This window comes from Cibotium barometz, chromosome 32 (genome assembly GCF_041138505.1).
Source record: "Cibotium barometz isolate CiBa-2024 chromosome 32, ASM4113850v1, whole genome shotgun sequence".
In the NCBI taxonomy this organism is placed as follows: Eukaryota; Viridiplantae; Streptophyta; class Polypodiopsida; order Cyatheales; family Cibotiaceae; genus Cibotium; species Cibotium barometz.
In genome coordinates, this window is record NC_141077.1 from 22181789 (window position 1) to 22205678 (window position 23890).

Genomic DNA, 23890 nt, shown 5'->3' on the forward strand with positions numbered 1-23890 from the left:
TGAGAGGGGAAGAGAAGAAAATCCCCAGGAGGGGAGAATGGTGATTTCTAGAAGCCATCACCTCCAAGACCCCAAGCCTCCTTTAGAAAGACTAGAAGAGAGGGTGGGTGAGAGGGAACCAGAAAGAGAAGAGTATAGAATGACTCTCCAATGGTAAAGGCTGTAAAGCAGCTCTGTAGAAAGAATTGGCAGCACTTGAGGCAGTCCCGAGTGAAAATGCAGCTCGATTAGAAAACGCAGATTACTGATGAAGAAAACGCAGCAATAAACAGCTCCTATATGTTGTAAACAGTCAATAGCAGCAAGGGAAAAAAAACGCAGGTCCGCGTAGATGTTTCCGGCTCTGATACCATGAAACCATAGGTACTACGCTGAGATACCCACTCAGAAATGCTGCAAGAACTGTACAACACTGTATATGGACATTGGACATCAAGCATAAAGGAGAAAAGAAGATCACTGCTGAATATCACCAGAAAAGGTAGTACATCATGTGGAGCAGCATGAGAAAGGTCCCGTAGATGCTGCCTATCAGTGCAGAAGCTGAAAAAATGAGATGATCTCAGGGAAAAGGGAGCCTTAAGAAGATGGAACCATAGATGGCTCCGAAAAATGTGGTGCATCTGCAACAAGTATCGGACCGAAGTAGAATCCTCCTACTCCTATGAAGAAACTGGAACAACCACTGGAACAAACTGATCATTAGTGATAGTTGAATTTGCTAGGTTCGAAGTAGGAACAAGCTCCAAGATAGTGGAAGATGCCTCCTCTGAAACATAAGAAGGAGAAGCAACTGCCAAGAGAGAAAGCTCCAGAATATGTGAGGATATCTCAACAAAATCATCCACCTACTCTGTAGAAGAACCATTATCCTCCTCTGAAAGAGAGGAGAGAAAATCTGCAATAATATCATGAGCATGAAACAGCACAAGAGAAGGAAGATACTCATCTAAAGGGATGAAAGAGGAAGAGAAGAAAATCCCCAGGAGGGGAGAATGGTGATTTCTAGAAGCCATCGCCTCCAAGACCCCAAGGCTCCTTTAGAAAGACTAGAAGAGAGGGTGGGTGAGAGGGAACCAGAAAGAGAATAGAAAGAATTTGCAGCACTTGAGGCAGTCCCGAGTGAAAACGCAGCTCCATTAGAAAACGCAGGTTATTGATGAAGAAAACGCAGCAGTAAACAACTCCTATATGTTGTAAACAGTCAACAGCAGCATGGGAAAAAAAACGCAGGTCCATGTAGATGTCATGAAAGAATGAGTACTACGTTGAGATAGCCACTCATAAATGCTGCAAGAACTGTACAACACTGTATATGGACAGCAAGCATAATGGAGAAAAGAAGATCACTGCTGAATATCACTAGAAAAGGTAGTACATCATGTGGAGCAGCATGAGGGAGGTCCCGTAGATGCTGCCTATCACTGCAGAAGGTGAAAAAATGAGATGATCTGAGGGAAAAGGGAGTCAACCCTTTTATAGTACCTCAGAATGCTGGTCGGCCAGTTGTAGCAGGCTGATAGGATGGCTGTAGCAATAAATGCTTTAAAATGCCTAAAAAATACCAAAGAAATGGTAGAAAAAATGTCGAAAAATCTCTGCTAAATGCAGGGCTTTATATGGAGCTGGATACAAGCATGAATATGCATGGGAAAGTCCATCTGGGGATGAAATAATTTCCAACACCTCCTCTTCAGCGCGAGATGGGTGGACCAGGTTCGATACGTTGCAAAAAATCCTCCAAAGAGTTTGAAGGAACAACATCCTCATAAAAGGCACAAAGCTCGTGAAAATATGGTACATGTGAATACTGAGAAGGTCTTCGGAAGAAGCCACAAGAAGATCGAGAAGATATCGAAGACGAAACAACAGAATCAATCTGGAGAGAGAAGCCTTCAGAAGATGGAACCATAGATGGCTCTGAAAAATGTGGTACCTCCTCCTCATCTGCAACAAGTATCGGGACCGAAGTAGAATCCTCCTCCTCCTCTGAAGAAACTCTAACAACCACTGGAACAAACTGATCATAAGTGATAATTGAATTTGCCAGGTTCGAAGTAGGAACAGGCTCGAAGATAGTGGCAGATGCCTTCTCTGAAACATAAGAAGGAGAAGCAACTGCCAGGAGAGAAAGCTCCAGAATATGTGAGGATATCTCAACAAAATCATCCACCTACTTTGTAGAAGAACCATTATCCTCCTCTGAAAGAGAGGAGAGAAAATCTGCAATAATATCATGAGCATGAAACAGCACAAGAGAAGGAAGATACTCATCCAAAGGGATGAGAGGGGAAGAGAACACTGCAGGAGTGGAGGTATATGAGTCTATTGATATAGTCTTAGATAGTTTCACCCTCCCTCTGTCTGACATCATGCAACTGCTCCACCGAACTCCATCTGGTCCCTTGGCGAGAATATCCTACCTTGAAGGCCTCTTTCAAGGCTTTAAAGGTGGCCTTGTCCTCCACTTTCAAGGACCGAAACCATTGATTGGCTTTTCCATTGAGGGTGAGGCCAAAGGCACTCACCTTAACTTGATCTCTACAGGCCAAAGGCTTCATAGATTTGGTTGAACATCTCCAAATGTGGGATGGGGTCTCCAGTCCCCAAGCCTCCTTTAGAAAGACTAGAAGAGAGGGTGGGTGAGAGGCAACCAGAAAGAGAAGAGTATAGAATGACTCTCCAGTGGTAAAGGCTGTAAAGCAGCTTTGTAGAAAGAATTTGCAGCACCCGAGGCAGTCCCGAGTGAAAACGCAGCTCCATTAGAAAACGCAGGTTACTGATGAAGAAAACGCAGCAATAAACAGCTCCTATATGTTGTAAACAGTCAACAGCAGCATGGGAAAAAAAACGCAAGTCCGTGTAGATGTTTCCGGCTCTGATACCATGAAAGAATGGGTACTACGCTGAGATACCCACTCAGAAATGCTGCAAGAACTGTTCAACACTGTATATGGACAGCAAGCATAAAGGAGAAAAGAAGATCACTGCTGAATATCACCAGAAAAGGTAGTAGATCATGTGGAGCAGCATGAGAAAGGTCCCGTAGATGCTGCCTATCAGTGCAGAAGCTGAAAAAATGAGATGATCTGAAGGAAAAGGGAGCCTTTAGAAGATGGAACCATAGATGGCTCCGAAAAATGTGGTACCTCCTCTGCATCTGCAACAAGTATCGGGACTGAAGTAGAATCCTCCTACTCCTCTGAAGAAACTGTAACAACTGCTGGAACAAACTGATCATTAGTGATAGTTGAATTTGCTAGGTTCGAAGTAGGAACAAGCTCCAAGATAGTGGAAGATGCCTCCTCTGAAACATAAGAAGGAGAAGCAACTGCCAGGAGAGAAAGCTCCAGAATATGTGAAGATATCTTAACAAAATCATCCACCTACTTTGTAGAAGAACCATTATCCTCCTCTGAAAGAGAGGAGAGAAATCTGCAATGATATCATCAGCATGAAACGGCACAAGAGAAGGAAGATACTCATCCAAAGGGATGAGAGGGGAAGAGAAGAGAATCCCTAGGAGGGGAGAATGGTGATCTCCAGAAGCCATCACCTCCAAGACCCCAAGCCTCCTTTAGAAAGACTAGAAGAGAACAAGCTCCAAGATAGTGGAAGATGCCTCCTTTGAAACATAAGAAGGAGAAGCAACTGCCAGGAGAGAAAGCTCCAGAATATGTGAGGATATCTCAACAAAATCATCCACCTACTCTGTAGAAGAACCATTATCCTCCTCTGAATGAGAGGAGAGAAAATCTGCAATAATATCATGAGCATGAAACGGCACAAGAGAAGGAAGATACTCATCCAAAGGGATGAGAGGGGAAGAGAAGAGAATCCCCAGGAGGGGAGAATGGTGATCTCCAGAAGCCATCACCTCCAAGACCCCAAGCCTCTAGAAAGACTAGAAGAGAGGGTGGGTGAGAGGGAACTAGAAAGAGAAGGGTATAGAATGACTCTCCAGTGGTAAAGGCTGTAAAGCAGCTTTGTAGAAAGAATTTGCAGCACTTGCGGCAGTCGCGAGTGAAAACGCAGCTCCACAAGAAAACGCAGGTTACTGATGAAGAAAACGCAGCAGTAAACAGCTCCTATATGTTGTAAACAGTGAACAGCAGCATGGGAAAAAAAACGCAGGTCCCTGTAGATGTTTCCAGCTCTGATACCATGATAGAATTGGTACTACGCTGAGATACCCACTCAGAAATGCTACAAGAACTGTACAACACTGTATATGGACAGCAAGCATAAAGGAGAAAAGAAGATCACTGCTGAATATCACCAGAAAAGGTAGTACATCATGTGGAGCAGCATGAGGGAGGTCCTGTAGATGCTGCCTATCACTGCAGAAGCTGAAAAAATGAGATGATCTGAGGGAAAAGGGAGCCAGCCCTTTTATAGTACCTCAGAATGCTGGTCGGCCAGTTGTAGTAGGCCGACAGCATGGCTGTAGCAATAAATGCTATAAAATGCCTAAAAAATACCAAAGAAATGGTAGAAAGAATGCCGAAAAATCTATGCTTAAGATATGCCAATGCAGGGCTTCATATGGAGCCGGATACAAGCATGAATATGCATGGGAAAGTCCATCTGGGGATGAAATAATTTCCAACACCTCCTCTTCAGCACCAGATGGGTGGACCAGGTTTGATACGCTGCAAAAAATCCTCTGAAGAGTCTGAAGGAACATTTTCCTCATAAAAGGCACAAAGCTCGCGAAGATATGGTACATGTGAATACCGAGAAGGTCTCCGGAAGAAGCCACGAGAAGATCGAGAAGATATCGAAGACGAAACAGCAGAATCAATCTGGAGAGAGAAGCCTTCAGAAGATGGAACCATAGATGGCTCTGAAAAATGTGGTACCTCCTCTGCATCTGCAACAAGTATCGGGACCGAATTAGAATCCTCCTCCTCCTCTAAAGAAACTGTAACAACCACTGGAACAAACTGATCATTAGTGATAGTTGAATTTGCCAGGTTCGAAGTAGGAACAAGCTCCAAGATAGTGGAAGATGCCTCCTCTTAAACATAAGAAGGAGAAGCAACTGCTAGGAGAGAAAGCTCCAGAATATGTGAGGATATCTCAACAAAATCATCCACCTACTCTGTAGAAGGACCATTATCCTCCTCTGAACGAGAGGAGAGAAAATCTGCAATAATATCATGAGCATGAAACAGCACAAGAGAAGGAAGATACTCATCCAAAGGGATGAGAGGGGAAGAGAAGAGAATCCCCAGGAGGGGAGAATGGTGATCTCCAGAAGCCATCACCTCCAAGACCCCAAGCCTCCTTTAGAAAGACTAGAAGAGAGGGTGGGTGAGAGGGAACCAGAAAGAGAAGAGTATAGAATGACTCTCCAGTGGTAAAGGCTGTAAAGCAATTTGGGTCATCATTTTGTGAGGACTTATTCGCATACAAATAGTCGTTATTTGCGACCTTATCGCCAATATTCTCGTTTGTGGGCGGCTGTACCCAATCATCCATAGTGTAGTAGTTACTAAACTCTTCGTTCTGAGATCCCAATTTGAACCAATCGTGTTTGAAAAACCCACTAAAGTCATATGAGCTGAAGCTAGCACGGTATGTGGGGTAGTAGTCTCTTTTCTTTAAAACGGTTGTTTTACATTGAACTGTCTTTGGATACCTCTGGATTGTCCCCCTTGTAAGTGTTAGTTTGCGGTTTATGCACGTTGTTATCGATTTCCTTGAGTTTGGTACTCAATACACTCTGGCCCTCAACTGTGGGTGTGGCCATTACTCAATGCAGAACGGTTGGTTGTCTACAAGAACCACCTCTGTGTCATTCGGGAAAAGTGAGCAGCTCTTCTCCATGATGCCCATGACTTCTTAGTTGGAGGCCATAGAGGTACTAACAGTACCCTCGAGCATAGTTGTCTCTGTATGATGTACGACAGCATACTGTACGGACTTTTCAGAGGAAAAAATGTTTTTCTATTTTTTTTTCAAAAAAAAATTATTTTTTTAAAAGGAGTAATGGTCTTGTTTTTGCTTGTCTATGGCTGTTTGAGCTTTCCTCTGTACTATGATACTTCACTCCTTTTTAAAGTACTCCATATCTCGAAATTGGAATTACCTAAGTTTATAAGTAATTTTTTAAAACACATGATGAGGTTCTTGTCGTTCTTCCTCCGCTCTTGCAAATGAGGACGCTCTGATTACCTTGTCACAAGAGCTTAGAGAGCCCGAGTTTGATGACGAGGGCATCCTTAGTGAGAGTGACTTCTGCAAGCGCTCTGATAGGCACTCTTCTCATGGAGATGATCCTAGTGAGAGCTCTGATTTTGATAGTGATCACTTCTCCATCTAGATTCTAGCCCCAATTCTCTAGCCTCCCTTTTTTGTGCACCACTTTTTGTACTTACTAGTTCACGTTGCATTTTTGGAGAGCATTATTTGAGAACTTTGGGACCAAGTTACAGTTGTCTAGTGCATTTCATCCACAGAAAGACGGCCAGACAGAAATCTATAACCAGTTGGCCTTTGATGTTCTCAATTCATATTGTCATGACCAGCAGTGCAAATGGGAACATTATCTTCCATTGGTCCAAGCCATCTTGAACGATACTCATCTATCCAATGTCGGACGTACTCTGTATGAGGCAGCCTTTGGTTGCCGTTTCTCTTCTCTTTTGAACGAGAATGGTGTCACCATCTCTTGAGGCTAACAAAACGATGGAAGCATTCTCCGAGATCATTGAGTTAGTTAAAGATTGCTTGACCAAAGTCCATGAAGCTTATAGCAGACATGCAAATAAGTCTAGGCGAGATGTCCACTTTAAGGAAAAGGAGATTGCGTCTATTTGCGCATCATAAAACAGAGATTGAAACAAGTGGGCAAACGTTGTCCCAAGCTTTCTTTCTGTAGTTTTGGACCTTTTCCTATGGTAAAAAAGCTAAGTGATGTCTCCATGAAGTTGAAGTTGCCTAACAGTTGGACAATGCATGATGTTTTCCATGTTTCTTGGCTAAAACTATATGTTGGACTAAAAGTGTTTGATGTTTCAGATGAACAGCAGTCGGACGTGGTAGACAAATCAGAAATCATTGAGCCTGAGCAGATCCTTCTTTATCGTTGGAAGCATGGTTCCAGTCGAAGACTCCTTCAGTTCTACACAAAGTTCCAAGATCGAGGTACCCACGAAGCCGTTTAGCTAGACGAGGAGTTCTTTCAAGAGTACCCCCAGTTATTGGTGGACTACTTGGAAGCCATGAACATGCCGCCAAGCTAAGTAGGAGGGAATGTCACATGCACTCTGCACTGTAGTGCATGGTGACAAGATGGCTCATCATCAGTGCTCCATTGTACAACAGTAGAACCCTTCAGGATTTGATATTGTCGTATGCCGTGATCCCATTGTAATCCTTAGTCCAGAATATGTCAGGCACGAGCTACGTAGGTCATTCCTGAGTCTTAGAGAGTCAGTCAGTCAGTCAAGTCTCTTAACCCACTGGGAGAGAATCATTCATGCATATAGAGTCAGTAGAAGCCTTAGAGTTTGCATTAGATCATGATTGCATATTTCATATCCATAGTTGTCACGGTATTGAAAATACGATATCGTACGGGAATTTTTGGTACGATATGAAATTTTCGGATACCATACAATAAAATACGTTTTTTAAAAAACACTTACAAACTATGGAGCTTCAAGCTTGAATGTGAGGAAAGGTTGAGGGGGGAGGAGTCTATAGTGCTTGAGGAACCAGAACATGGAGATGTGTCTCTCAGTTGGATCTCCCAATTGTATCCAAAAAAGAGCCTGCATGGGTAATACGATACCAAAGGTCTCCCAGAGTAGTGTTTATGACTAAGGGACCGTCCTTGCACAAATATGAGCAGCGCATCTAGGGTGATAGGTTTAGGGACTTCTCTCTAGATCAAAATGGCCTTGTCCAAATCTTCTCCCTCGTACATAACTTGAGGATCTAATTGTTTAGCCTACCTATACCAGGGATCTTTAAGTGATGTAGCAAGATTCTTTCATCCTACCAATCAAGTGTACACTACTAGTGTACCTTGCCAGATTTTTAAGGTCTCTCAGCTATCCCATATGGAATACTGAGTGGACATGAAAGTTGGAAAGTATTGCGGGCATTTGGGATCTTCGTTGAGCAAGATTTCTATTTTTTTTTTGAGCCTTTGGAATTTTTTTCTCAAGGTGGGGGAGGGGGGGGGGATATATATATCGTACCGTATGAAACCATACGATAATGTTCGATACCGTACCGTACGAACCGTACAGTACGAATAGGTTCGTACCGGTACGAGAAACAACTTGTGCATATCATTCATCCCATATGTACATAGGCCACATAGACCATTGTAGAAGGCCCAGAATACCATTCAGATTTATTGCATAATTTTATCATATTTATTAGCATTAATTTTGGCATTTTTTCCATAATATTTCAGCATTTATCCATTGTAGCAAGTTGTGTAGCATATTATGCTACAGTCGGCTAGTTCCATAGCCAGCCGACCAACACTTTGCTCATATAAATAGCCTTGCTTCATATCATTCATTCCATCATCATCAATTCAGCCAAGCGATTCAGTCCCACAGCCTTGGGACCATCATCGTTTGGAGCACATGGCATTCATCAACAAAAAGCTTCATCCTCAGCATTCAGCCAAGGAAGGTGCTTCAATACCTTGCGTTTTTAGAATACAACAGAATTCAGCAGTCATAGACATCATCGTTTTGCTACAGTCACTTCGGTGAAGGTAAAACGCATCATATTCATTCATTCATAGTGCATCAGCCTAGAACAGTCCCAAACAGCCCCTTCTCTCAGCCTCAGATTTACAGCCTTCCTACATTCCATTGGAAGAGTGCATAGGCATTGAGATCGGTCACATTGGTGCTTCTACAGCCGTGTACTTTTAGCCCGACTCTTGGTCTTTCAAAGGTCTTGTGTTTGGCTTATCTATAGTCCCAAGTCAGTCATACATTCATTCTCTTCAAAGATAATAAAGCCAATACTCCTAGCAATAGGAGGGGGCCCTGTGAGGGCAAAAAGACGAAAGGACCAGATGTAGGAGAGATTAGAGCAAAACACCACAGCATGAAATAGGTGAGTGAGTCTATATATAATGGTGAGTGAACATATGTACAAGAGCCCTCTGATGTGAGATGACTCTGAGTAGAAGAAGACTAGTGGAGAAGCAAAGACGATGTTAGAGCTGAAGCACAGTCGGTGACGAATGCTCGCGTCGATGTGAGGCAAAGGCACTCCGTGAGGTGGTCGGTGTTGAAGGCTCGCATCGGTGGATGCAGAGGCACTCCGAGGTGGTGGTGAGCAGCGGAAGGGATGCAAACTCTAGTGACAAGGGTGCTGCAGTACGTGAGTGGTGATGAAGGGCAGAGAGGGTTGCCGTCCCAAGTGGTGGAAGCTCTGGTGACAAGGGTGCTGCAATACCTGAGGGGTGGTGAGGAGTAGAGAGGGTTGCCGTCCCCAGCGGTGCAAGCTCTGGTGACTGGTGACAAGGGTGCTGCAATACCTGAGTGAGAGGTGAGGAGCAGAGAGGGCTGCCATCCCGAGTGGTGTCGATGGTGAAGATAAGCAGAGGGGGCTACCGTCCCGATGATGTGAGATGGTGAGCAAAGAGGGCTGCTGTCCCAAGGTAAACTGCAGAAGAAAAAACGATGATGTGCTGTAGCAAAGAGTGGGCTGCTGTCCCAAGGTAACCTGTAGAAGAAAAACGATGATGTACACTACGTAGCAAAGAGTGGGCTGCCGTCCCAAGGTAAACTATAGAAGAAAACGCTGATGTACTGTATGTAGCAGAGAGTGGGCTGCAACCTGTAGAAAAACGCTGGAGTGTTCTACTGTAGCAGATGTCCTGAAGTGTGGCCTGATATAAAACGCCGATGTGCTGACCTGATGAGCCGATGATGATGAAGAAGATGTAGTGCAGTCCCCGGCAGCAGCAACATGAGCAAAAGTGGTACCGGATATGATCTATGAAGTGGTACAAGTGCTGAATGGTGAGGCAAATGCTATATATAGTGAAGGGGGCTGCTGGTTGGCCAGGCCAGAGGCTGTCGGCCAGCAGCAAGATACAAAAAGATGGAAAAAATCTAATAAACCTAGAATAATCCAAACAAATCCCCTCTTTAGGGTTGGACAAGATGCCATTTTCAGAAACCCCCTCAGGCCAAAAAGGGGACCATGAGAGAAGATGAAGGATGCCAGGGTTCCACATTGATACACTGGCAGAAGGAATGTATCCCCCTCTGGAAGCAAAGTCTGAAAAAGTTAGAGAGGGCGATCGTGATGGCAAAGGTGGTGAAGGTGAGGTGATGTAGATGGTTTGATCGTCTCCGAAAGTAAGATCTTGAACGGGACTCTCCATTGAGTAAGAAGTCCTATTCCCTGTGTGGTCCAGATCAGAGTTTGGAGAATCAACGTCTGGTGAGAAAAATTGGTCCTCCGAGAGTGCGGATAGACGATCCATGTTGGGTGCTCTCGAGGTCTTCAATCCCTTTGCTCACAATAGCTTTGAAACCATGTGAGGGCAAAAGGATGAAAGGACCAGATGTACAAGAGATCAGAGCAAAACAAGACAGCATGAAATAGGTGAGTGAGTCTCTATATAATGGTGAGTGAACATATTTAAAAGAGCCCTCTGATGTGAGGTGACTCTGAGTAGAAGAAGACCAATGTAGAAGCAAAGACGATGTTGGAGCTGAAGCACGGTTGGTGACGAAGGCTCGCGTCGATGTGAAGCAAAGGCACTTCGTGAGGTGGTCGGTGTCAGTCTCACATCGGTGGATGCAGAGGCACAGTATGGGGGCAGTATGTGCAATAGCAAGTGGGTACGGAACAGCAATGCGAGGGAGAGAGAAGTCAGCGTTGACATCAAAGCCTACCTATAAACCCAAAAACAACCTTCAAATATATATATTTGTGCGCAAGCTTTTGTTTTTCAGCGTTTTTGGTCACGCGTTTATTTGCCCCCATTTTACAAGGCTAAGGTCAAAATCCATAATGTGTGTGTAATGACCAAAGACCCCCAGGTGCTCATACATTAATGTGTGAATCCTTTTACTCACGAGGGGCCCAAATAATAAATAGTCCGGCCTATAATAAACTTGTCCACCCTCATTAATAATGATGTGAACACACATAAATGTCTTGTTTTGAGCTTGTTTTCCATACGTGTTAATCTTGTCATTCCAGTGACGTGCCAGACACATGTCCCACATGGTCCATGAAGCTAGACATGATCTGCTAAGCCAAATGCTTGTTCTTGAGTGCCCACATGACGTCCAGGGTGCTCGGAACCCAATACTCAATAACCTCCCATTCCCAAAGCTTGTCCAAAAGTCCATAAATCCCCATAATTCTGTAAAATACTGCTGGTAAATGCCCAAAATGGTCACACATGGAAACATTTAGATATGAGATGAAGGATGAAGGTGGTTTGAAATGTTGTCCTTTAATGTTTTTCAGGTGTAGCAGGTTCCATTCTTGTGCAAAATGGTAGTCTTTCCGATTTTGTCAACGATACATACAAGGTTTGCTTTTGTCAGATATCTATGTGTGCGTGTGTGTCCCCCTTCCTTTATAAGGTTAGGTACACTCTAGTCTTTAGTAGAATTTCAACTTAAATCAGCAATTGTTGTTGTTATATTCTGCAGGTTCTTGTGAAACATCTAAAGAATGAAAGCGAATCTGGTAGACAGAGTTCTGTTGATCCTAATCTTTTAGCACAGGTATGCTTGGAACAGTGCTTCCAGAATCCAGATTCCATATACACCAACTGCTAGAGCATATTTCGTTGTTTTTTTTTTCACGAGTATTTCATTGGTTTTTTTGAACGTGTTCACTTGCTATTGTTTGGTCCATGGGAAGGCTTATGGTTTCAAAACTCTGCCATGGAACTGATAGTATAAATTTTATTTTCTGATGGTGTACTGGATGAATGCAGCTCAGCAGACTGAGACAGGAATTGAGCCACTTAACTTCGGAAAGATCATCAGTCACAGTTGTGACAGGGAGTTCGAGATCTAATGGTGAGCTTACGGCTTGTGGTTTTTGGAGTCACTCCGTGTCGTCAGATTGATCAAGTGCTGTCCATTGTGGTGTAATAAATTTGTATATGCTATGTACAGTGAGGTTTATTTATTTTTTGGTAAAAAGTGTTTGTTTGTAATATCAAATATAACGTTCCCAAATGGTTCTATATGGACTCATGGCCAAACAATTGCCGGTAGTCATCTTCCAGGTCCCCCCATTCCTTCCCCCACCCCCCCCCCTCCCAAAAAAAAAAACACCTTTCTTTTCCCCCTAGGTTGCTTTCTGTATGTGTATCCATATGCGTACGTAATCATACGATCCGTAAGGTACGTTCTGTGCAGCTCTGTATGGGATACTATGGGTACAGATTTTTATTTTGGGTTGACAACAAAAAAATGTTCGTCCGTACATTGTGTTGTACTATCGATTTTCCCCTCAATTCCCTAAAATTTTCCTACTTTTGGCAATTTCTTCCAGGTTTTTTAAATTTCTTATATTTCCCCTAGTCCCCATAATTTCCCCCAAGTCCATCCAATTTCCCCCATTTCCTCCCAATTCACCCAATTTTCCCCAATTTCTCCTGGTTCTCCCAAATTTTCTCCAATTTCCTCCAATATCTCCCACTACTCCCAATTTCTCCCAATTCATCCAATTTTATAAGTCCCTTCCCATATTTTCCTAAGTTCTCCCCATTCCTCCAATTTCTTGTAATTTTTCCCCAATTCATATTTTATGTAAAAAATAAAATAAAATTATATCTTCAAAAAGCAAATAAGTGAATGTACTTAAAGTACTTATCCTAATGTTTATCTTGCGTACTCGTTCAGAACACACCGTATCTAGAGTATGCAACCATCTCTTGATTGTCTCCGAGCTCCCATAGTTCACTCCTCTCCCATCCCTAGTCCTTCCCCTGACTATACTAAATATGTTAAGGGTACGCAAGGTAAAGGATGCCATGTCTCATTCATTCAAGTTTTCCTCCAGACTAATTATATATGGTGAATTTTTTGATGGGAGGTTGAGTACATTATCCTAAAACGTCTTTCACATTGGAAGCAAGATATGAATGCCCCATAGCATCCAATATTTAGCTGGGCTTGTGAAGTCTACATCCGTGTTATAGATTTCTGTTGAACCTTTATGCTGATATATATGGTTTACTGAAGTGAGGAAGTGGAAATCACTGAAAAGTGAGATTGGGTAATACATGAATGGGGCTTTGCTGGGTAGATTTTGTGAACTTTTTAAAGCTATGGACATGAGCTTCTTGCGTATATCTTCTATGCCCCACTATTGCTATTGTTTGCAGGTGAACAGATTCATCCTGTTACTGGAATGTAGCTTCACATTTGGGCAAGTAGGAACTCGGCCGGTGAGAGTTTATTTGGCAGGTGACTGCCTTCATTGGAAGGTACCACGTCTACTATGCTGGGGCCTGAAGAGAGCCCGAACACCACCAACAATACTGCGAGGAGGAGCTGCCAAAAGGATGACGGAGTGCCAAGAGACTGTGATGGTCCTCAGGAGATGTGAGACCACTTGCGGAGGGGAGAGCCAATGTTAGAAATCATTAGCTGGGTGTAGGAGGGCTGGACAGGTGAAGAGATGCCACCGATGCTTCTCTCCAGCTTCAGCATACGCAGGAACGAATGGATCGTGCTGAGCATATAAAGCGGCTAGTCCATTTTTTGCTCAGTATTACTGGTTGAGGGCTGCATGTGTTGAGCTTTAGAAAAGCCTGTTTAGCATATAAGGCTTGGGTACATTGCTTCAAATGTAGCACACTAGAGCTGTCACTGGTTCAGGGGCTGCCCCATGGCCTCAGTGTAAGGTTTTTGTAAACCTTGATAAAGGCCCAAAAAAAATAACTTTCAATGTTACTTGTGGTAGGACTTTCACTCTTGGAAGAGAGGCTACTGATGTTTCTCTCCAGCTTCTGCAAAAAGCAGATGTATGGAGCCTGCTGAAGGATAAGAGAGCGCTGCCACATATGAAGCTGCTTGTCTGCAGGTTTTACTGACAGAAGTGGTTGGGGATGCTGGCTAGATGTTAGATAATTCTGTGGCATGAATCGTGCTGTTGGAAAGCCTAATTAGCATATAAAGCTTGGTCTAAGTGTTACATACCTACTACTAATCCATGGGATTAGGACCTAATCTGGCAGGGTTTGGGGAGCCTTGAGATTAGGCTGTGACAGGTGGCTAGGGTTTATTACTAATAAATGTATATTGGCTATCTATGATTATGGTTATTTATAGTAGCAGTAGTCACTATAGAAGTGAATTATGGGTTATTATCATTTTGGCTTGACAGTTGGTCTGTGCTTGGACCAAGAGTTGTCATACTCTTGTCCACTGGACATAGCAGATCACTTATAGTCTTGCCGAGGGCCTATGCAGGGAGACAGTGGTGGTATGGGACGCTGATTGGCATGGATCTATGGGAGTGAGCCTTAGCCCTTGGCTCGGGGGAGGTTTGCGGACACGGGCTGTGGTTGGGTGGTGATCCTACGAGAGGTTACTACAGTTGATATCAGAGCCAACCCAATCACATAGATGATTTTGTTGCCCAAACTCAGGTATTTCTCTCAGGCGCCATATCTCTGTTTTGATCTTGCAAAGAAGTAGGTGCTTTCCTTGGTTATTGCTGGCATGATAGGATGCATGCAGATTTTGTGAGAGGGATGAAGAGAGCAGTATGTATGCATAGATCCACAAGAGGGAAAATCTGTCCGGAAACCCTAGGTACGGAAACCCTAATTTTCCTTTGTAAGCTGCATCATATAAGCGTTGCTTTTGCTAGGCTGTAGGAGAGTGGTGTGTGTGTGCATGCTATGTGCCTGTAGGGGGCGCCATAGGAAGGGAGCATGGCTGTGGCACATGTACACAGCCCTGGGCAGGCCATACAGCAGCAGCCTGTATAGCAGTCTGTACAGGGGCCTGTTGTGCTGGCCATACAATAGAGGGGGCCGGGGCAGGGGGTACATGGCAGGGAACAAGGCAGAGAAATGGGGGCGCATGCAGGGCAGCAAAAAGCAGGGGGCCAGGTGCATGTAAAGTTAAGGGCACGTTTTTTGAACTAGAAAAAGCACTATGCTATTTAAATTTTAAAAAAAGCGTAAGGGGCTGTTTTCTCTAGTACATATCTAAATAAAGAAGCCAGTTGATTTGTTAAGTAAAAAAGCACATAAGCTTTTTTATCTCACAAAAAAGAGAGTATACCCGGCCTATCTCACTCAGAATGTGACGAAAGCCAAAGCGGACAGCCTTCTGTGTGGATATTCAATAGGGTTTCCATATCTCGTGCGTGTGGCGCTTGTAGGTCGTGCTTTTTGCATATTTTCTCTAATCTCGCATAAAAGCATGGGTTTTTCTGAAATTCAGAATCAGCATGTAGCCTTTTCTTGCAGCAGCAGACGCTTTACTTCCTTCACTTCACCCATGGCCAAAGATCTCCACTTTGATGACACCCTATCAGATCATGGAGAGAATCCTCAGCTTGAGAGGATGAAGTTGAGTTTATGTTAGATTCCCCAAGGATCAACCCTAAAACACTGGCTCAACACAAGGTCAGCACAAACGTAGAAGGGTGCAAGCAAGCTCACCACCCAACCACGATCCGCATCTGCAGACCTCCTTCGAGCTAGGGGTTAGGGCGCACTCCCACATATCCATTTAAGGTAGCCACCGATGGGCTAAATGCTTCCAAGGTCATGCTCTTGAGAAGGATTGCTATGGCATCTTCCTCATCTATTGGAGACCCAACACGTCCCGTACCACGAGTGTCTCCCCATACAAGCCCTCAACAAGACTATCTGTGATTTGCCATGTCCACAGCAAGAGTATGACAACTCTTGGTCTAGGTAGAGACCAATCGTCAAGATATAGTGGCTACTATTGCTATAAATAAACATCTAAATAACCATCTAGTCATAAATAATCAGTATCCATGGATTTATTAATAATGAACCCTAGCCACTTGTATGAGCTTGCTTCCCTCCCATCTCAAGGCTCCCCTAACCTTGCTATGAGGCCCTAATTTTGAGGATTAGTATTAGGTACATAATATATTTCCCCTTCTTAAACATTTACTTCTAAATGAAGTCAGGGAACTGAAGTTTCAGGCTAGCCCATGTCTTCCAAGTTGAGTCTTCCTCCACCCTATCTTTCCACTTAATCTTATATTCAAGGATCATCTTATTTTTAAGATGCCTCTTCCTGAAGTCAATAATGAGCTCCAGATCATGTGGAACAAAGGACAAGTCCTCAACCTCTACAAGTTCTTGAGGAGTAACAACATTATCCTCAGCCCCGAGTTTCTCCTTGAGTCTACTCACGTGGAAAATTAGGTGAACTCGCACATTAGTAGGCAATTCTAGCTTATAGGCCGCCTCACCAGTCTTTTTCTGTAAGCCTAGCGGGGCGTGCCGTGAGACAGACTCAACCACGTGCCCAAGAGATAGAGATATAGAGAGAGAGGGCAGAGAGAGAAGGGAATAGTGATCTTGCACAATGCACCACACTGAGGGGGGAACATGCCCCGCCCCCTTTCAAGAATTTATTCAGGAACGATCCATGGGCACGCTGGCCAGGATCAATACAATCAATGAATACAAAACAAATAGATATGCCGATGTAGGATATCCAAGTCGGTGTCGATGTCTAGGCACACGATCTCTGATGTCGAGCACACCACAGGGATGACCCACGAGTATCTCTCATCGGGCTAGTACCAGATCCAATATGCAGATCCAAATCCAATGATTCTAAGTCCAATGAATCCAAATCCTAGTCCAAGTCCAAGTTCCAGATCCAAGTTGTAGTTCCAATCCAAATTCAAGTCCAAGTCCAAGTCCAAGTTCCAGATCCAAGTTCAAATCTAGATACAAGTTGAAGAATCACTAACTCATCCCATGAGTAATCTCCACAACTCCAATAGCCTTGTCGATGAAGAAAACCATGGAAAAGCTCTTTTTGGCAAGAAAATTGATATAAAACCTGTTTTGATGGTTTTTGGGTGATAAAAATCTCCAAAAAGCAGTTTTTAGGGTTTTTGGAGCAGTTTTAGGGTTTTTGAAATTCCAGTCCATACATGTCCGTACAATTCCGTATGATTGTATGGATCTGTAGAGTCATACGGACAGATGATGACGTGGCACTGCAGTACTCTGAATCAGCGGGCAGCGATGAAAAACTCCTTGATTTGGTTCATGATCAAGTAGATGATGATGGAGAAGATGATCTCCACGCTTCAACAAAGATGGCAACGCGATGAAGAGGTTCTTCTTCAACTTGATGCTCAAAAGAGAGGCTCATGCTTCTTTTATACTTGGGGAAGCCTTGCTTTTTGCCAAAAAGTAATGCTTTTGTGTCACATGCACACCCATCAGGTGTACAAGTGGCATGGCATCATTAAGCATTATTCAGGCATTTTCAGCATATGCAAACATATGTTTGGGGCTGTTTTTCAGTACCAACATCAGTACATTAGCCATCTTCAGCACATAAAGGCATTTAGAGCATTTATGGCATGTAGTCGGGGCTGTTATGATCAGCCGACAGCACCTCTACAGCAGCCGACAACATCCATAAGCATTTATTGTAGGTCGTGAGCATCTAGGAGCTGGCCGACAGCAGCAAGGCTGGCTGACCAGCAGCATCTCACCATATATATAGAAGCGCATTATTCTTCAGCAGTGAGGCACCTTTCCCTTCAGCGTTTCCACCTTGGGAGCATAGGGAGTCTTCAGCATCAACATATATTCAGCGTTAAGGCAGTTTCCAGCACATCATCATCATCAAGCATCAGATTCAGTCCATCATCGCAGCTTCTCTTCAGCGTTTCCTTCCCAGGAGACAAGGGAAGTCAACCATAGTAACATGGGACGGGGATTCCTGGGGACGGGGACGGGGAACGAGGGACGGCATACAAAATATGCAATTTTAAGTAAGCACATTTTCTTGAAACTGTTGCTTTCCGTATTCTGGGAAAACCATTGGGATTCTGAAATTTTTTGATCTTTCATATTCTATTGCGTTCGGGTTAAATTAAAAATTTTTAAAAATTCCTAAAAATTAGTGGAAAATTAGACAATGGTTATTTTAAATTTCTAAAAAATATGGGGTTGGTGTTTGGCATGTGGTGTGTCCATTCCGGCGCCCATGACCATTCAAATTCCTTTTAAAATATATTTTTTAACCCAAAAAATTAAATTTTCATTGGATTTGAGAATTGTCGGGCGGAATTGGAAATTTCGTGACGATGGGATTCTCAAGAGAAATAAGGAATTTTCTAGAAATCAGGGCTCTCTGCTTTTTCCTTGCATATGGTGAAGAAGTGAACTTGTCACTAATGAACAACTGTCTCAATGCACCACTACACTCTTTCAATCGGTGGAGCATCAAGAAGTTGTAGGCAAACCTCGTATCTGAGTATTTGAGGAGCTGACGGCTAGATTTTTTGGAGAATTCATGGCGTAGGAACTGATGGTTTGTGACAAATGTCACTATTTGGCTGCCCACTTGGATGATAGGCCGGATCCATGGCAAGTCCCCAATATCCTTCAAGAGATTATTTAAGCAATGTGCCATGCAAAATGACACGGTGATGTTGGGGTACATGCTCTCAATGATCGCTCGGGCTGCCCTATTTGAAGCCTCCCCATTAGCAACAAAGCCCACAACTAGGTCTGGGCCAATGATCTCTATGCCACTAGCCCACTCTGTTGCTAGCACATCAGCACTCTTCCTGGTCCCAGAAGCATCATGTGAGGCGATGAAGTACATCTCACCGCGGGAATGTGCAACAAGGCCATGGATGGACCTCTTCCGCGTATCACTCCATCCATCGGCTATCAGGGACACTCCATTCCTTGCCCATTGTTGCTTCGTGTTTTCTGTTGCTTGCTCCACAAGCCTCTTCTCCTTCTCTAGCAATGTGGTGCGCAAGGACTCCGATGATGGGGGCGTATAGTTTGGACCATACTCCCCTATCTTCTTCACCATGACCTTGAAGTAGTCCGATCTATCCACAAAAAATGAATAATTTAATAACCGATCAACTTCAAAGTTCAAAGTTCAAGTAACTTGTAAGAGGAACATTGTAAAATGATAGATCTTAAGCTAGACATCTTAATTCTTGATTACCTAGCAGCATGGAAAGCAATGTGGTCATGAAAGAAGAAGCGGGCTATGGCCGTATCCACCTCTTCCTTCTTCTTGGGGTCCCAACTACCCTCAAGAGTACTTTGCCGGCGTGAGTGTGTGGATGTGGTCGGCATGGAGAAGGATGGTGTTGGGGTCCGTTCTTGTGGGGCGGGTGATGCGCCCGCGGGTGCCGATGAAGTGGATGCACATGGGGATGCCGAACCTTGGGATGGCCTCACTAGTGTTGCGGGATCCACGGCCACATGCGGCACTCCCCTCCTTGAAAGCAAGGCCTCGTGTGCGGCAACACGTTCAAGAAGCCTCCTCCTTGTCTCCGGTGTGACCTGATCACAAAATCGGTCCTCATGACCGGGCTCATGCAAGAGGTGAGCTCTCACTTTATCCGCCCCACCCGTTCGCCTATATGGACATAGCTAGCAGGACCATGGGCGAAGGCCTCCTCCACTTCCGGGATGATCGGAGTTGACCTCTTCCCACCAAGACCAACCTTCGGTCCTCCTTCCTTTATTCGCATTGGCGTTGCTGGAACGAGGTGCGGGGGATGGTCGCGATGAAGATGCCATGGAGGCAAGTGCCAAGGAGGCTTGAGCAATGGAGGTGAGTGTAGGAGAGGCTAAAGCAAGAGGAGGTGAGACGTGAGTGTAGGAGAGAGATGTAGGAGAGGCTTGAGCAATGGAGGTGAGAGTAGGAGAGAGATGTAGGAGAGGCTTGCCAATGGAGAGGCTAGAGCAAGAGGTGAGTGTAGGAGAGCAACAAGACTACAAGTGACAACTTGAAATTACAACTTACCCAAGGCCCAATGCTACTTGAGCCTTGAGGCTTGAGGCTTGAGGAGAGCTAGAGCCTTGCCAGGTTGCCCAATACCCACTTGAGTCTTGAGCCTTGAAAGTTGAGGAGTGTTGAGCCAATGAGCTTTCCACTTGAGCCTTGAAAGTTGAGGAGCGTTGAGGCTTGAGCTTGAGCCTTGCTTGAGCCTTGCTTGAGCCTTGAGGAGTGTTGCAAGTGCCAAGGAGGCCCGAGGTGAGTCTTGAGGACTTGAAGACTTGAAAGTTTCCTATAGCATGTGCCAATGGGGGCTCTTCTTATAGCCATGGGCCAAGTGGGGAGGGCTGCTCAACGGCTAGGCGCCCAACGGCTACAGGGCGCAACGGCAGACTGGTCAACGCTACGCGCCGTCCCGTTCCGTCCCACATGAATCGCCGTCCCGCCATCCCGGAATCGTTGTCCCCTTGTTATAGTGTGGGCTCACACGTCCCTGGCCGTCCCCTGTCCGTTCCCGTTCCCGCACGTTATGGGACGACGTTCCTCTATCCCAGGGGTCCGTCCCCCACGTCCCCTGTGACTAAGAAGTCAACGGGACAGCAGTTCACTCAGCATATAGTCATCATAGGCAGCATATTCAGTTCATGATCTCATCTCTCCTCAGCGTTTCTCATCCATGAAGCAAGGGAGAAGCAAATCAGCAGTTTACCCAGCATATTCAGCACATAGTTCATCATTCCTACTTCCTACATAGAGGGAAGCCTGCATCGAAGGGTGGACCTCAGCATTGGAGCAAGGAACAGTTCTCATCATCAGCATTCACCATATCCCTCTCATCCCGAGAAGGATCTTCATCTAGGACAGCATCATAGATCTATTTAGATCTCATTGTAACCCATTCATCTAATATAGCTGCATTGCATTGCATTATTTGTCTATCTCTTAAGCATCATTAAGTGAAGTTTAGTTAGCCTAAGGTTTTGATTACTACGATCAATCTCGCTGCATGTCACATTTTGCTTTGCTTTTTCCTTTTACTTTGCTTTTGGTCTTTTCAATAGTAAAATATTATAGCTTCAGGGCCTTGCCTTTTGGCCTCGAGCTGCTTTTTGAAAAAGCGGGTTTTAGCTTTTTGGTCTAGCTCAGTCTCCTCTTTCCAATGGTGCCCTTGGGTCGCGGTCAACCTTGTTTGATTTTTTGCTTTTTCCTGCTCGTTGACCAAGAATGGTGCTTTTTCATAATCAAACCTTATGGACCCTATCCCCATGTCTTCTTTCATTTGTCTAGTGTTTGGGCATGGGTTTCATCATGTGAAATAAAGCTAGGAGGGCCAAATAGTTACATTCCCTCCCTCTTATATCGTAGTTGTCCTCAACTGCGGACTGCAAGTGTTCCAAGCACATCCATATGTTCCATGTATATCCTTGTGTTCCAAGTACATCATGTACCTCCATATGTTTCAAGGTACTAGCCCCATTTGGTGAGCTTGTGCATCTGGTCTTTCCCCATATCTGTGGTGTCATTTGCTTATATGGCAACATCTCTATGCTTTCACCAATGTCTTTGTTCTTGATGGTACGTCTTCATGGCCTGTCACATATGTTAGATAAAATAAATTCATACTTACCTCCTGCACAAACTAGACAAAAGCTAGTCAACAAACAAGTATGCATCATTCGCGTCTATTGGGTACTCCAGGTACTGGCTAGGTATTCTGGAGCCCAGTGGACTATCATATGCCATAAATCCAAGCATTGTCTAGACATCAAAATAGCACACAAAGTCAAAGAAATTCAAACATACATCAGTATGCAATGCACAAGTAATGTTCCTTCTGTTCATGGATTGTCCTGTTTGGTTTCATTGGGAACCATGCTGAGCCATTTGGTTCGTGAAGGAAACCGCTCAGACTGTCGCTCAAGGCCATCTGGTCACTAAGACTGCCCGAGAATTCTTGCATAGTCATCTGGGCCATCTGGTTGCATTGATCGCCTGACTATGTAATCCAATACAGTCATCTGGGCCATCTGGTCGCAATCATCGCCTGACTGCGAAATCCAATACAGTCATTTGGGCCATCTGGTCGCAATGACTGCCAGACTGCGAAGTCCAATACAGTCATCTGGGCCATCTAGTCGCAGTGACTGCCAGACTGCGAAGTCCAATACAGCCATCTGGTCGCAATGACCGCCCAATTGCGAAGTCCAATGCAGCCATTTGGGTCATCTGGTCGCAATGACCGCCCGACTGGGAAATCCAATACAATCATTTGGGCCATCTGGTCGCAATGACTGCCCGACTGCGAAATCCAATACAATCATCTGGGCCATCTTATTGCAATGACTGCCCGATTGTGAAGTCCAATATATCTGGCATTGTTGCCGTCAATAGGTCATCTGGCATTGTTGCCTTCCATATACAAATCTAGTTCTGGCATCGTTGCCGTCCAATGAGTCATCTGGCATCGTTGCCGTCCAATGAGTCATATGGCATCGTTGCCATCCAAATACAAATCTTGCTTCTTGGGCTATCAGGCATCGTTGCCACCCAAACTAGAGCATGTCCAAGTAATCATTATAAGCAGAATAATGATCAGTTTCAGTCCAATATATATATATATATATATATATATATATATATATATATATATATATATATATATAATCTAGTCCATACTATGCATAATGGAGTTGATAGTTATATAGTCTTGTGGATTGACTACCATGAGTATATAACATGCACATTCCTAAAAGGTGAATTTGGGCATGTTCCTGGATTCATCTAGGTATATAATTCAGCGGTATTAGCTGACATCCATGCAGTTTTCACATTGTGAAGTATTCGTCCGAGTTGCGGCCAGTTGATATTGTGCTAATTCTTTCTATCTTTAGTGGTGCATTTGCCCTATCAACTACTTATTTGTTGTACTAATTCTTTCTATTTGCTACTTCCCTTAGTGCCAGGCTTCATTATGGCTGAGTCTGTCTTGCATCTCCGGAGGTTTGATAGAAACTCAGTACGAAGGCCTTTGTGTGAATATATGCTCTTATGTGTGTGTGTGTGTGTGTGTGTGTCTGTGGAGTGCGTGTGTGAGAGCATATCTTGATACAGAGTTCTACACCCACTATTGGGCGCTGATGACGTTAGTGGGGATGTTGTAGTATCTAGTCCATACTATGCATAATGGAGTTGATAGTTATATAGTCTTGTGGATTGACTACCATGAGTATATAACATGCACGGTTCTAAAAGGTGAATTTGGGCATGTTCCTGGATTCATCTAAGTATATATATATATATATATATATATATATATACACACACACACACACACACACACACACACACAATGAAGAGGGCTAGAGGTACAATCCCTCCTCCTTGAATCTGTCTTGATCGCAAGACGTCGATATACCTGTACTTCAAATATATTTGAACCACCACTTCCTCTTTTTCTCACAGAATGAAACACAATCTGTTCTGGCTCTTCCATCCTTGATGGATCCTCAATACAGGCTCTTGTACATGGTTTCCATAAACTGTCATGGAAGACATTATATATCCTCCAATGATGTAAAAGGTCCAACCGATGATATACATGGTTGATCTTCTTGGTAATCTGAAGGGTCCATATACCATTATTCCTGACTTTGGCAATCCAAAGATAAAATCCATAGCAATACTCTCCCATAGAACATTCAATGGATGCAATAATCTTGCTGGTGTTTGTCGATCAAACTTCACCTTCTGACAAACCAAACATTCTTGAATCAATAAGTTCAATGTCCTTTCTCATAATAGGCCAATAGAAGTAGCTCTCCAAAGCTTGAAGTGTAGTCAAGGTGTCTCTATGTCCCATGTAGGGAGGAGCATGGTACTCTTCCATTTCTTTGGCCTCAATTCCTTGTGTTACA

The 23890-nt window shown here is 44.0% G+C and overlaps 1 protein-coding gene across 2 annotated transcripts in view; it reads left to right on the forward strand.

Moving 5' to 3' along the window:
- The window catches only part of LOC147619959 (uncharacterized), a 71694-nt gene that overhangs the window by 23039 nt on the left and 24765 nt on the right, over positions 1–23890 (forward strand). For both annotated transcript variants that reach the window (XM_086825810.1, XM_086825808.1), the window contains exons 3-5: positions 11479–11543; positions 11667–11741; positions 11957–12041. In XM_086825810.1, the coding sequence (XP_086681936.1) occupies positions 11479–11543; positions 11667–11741; positions 11957–12041 (225 nt within the window). The remainder of the gene's footprint in view (positions 1–11478; positions 11544–11666; positions 11742–11956; positions 12042–23890) is intronic.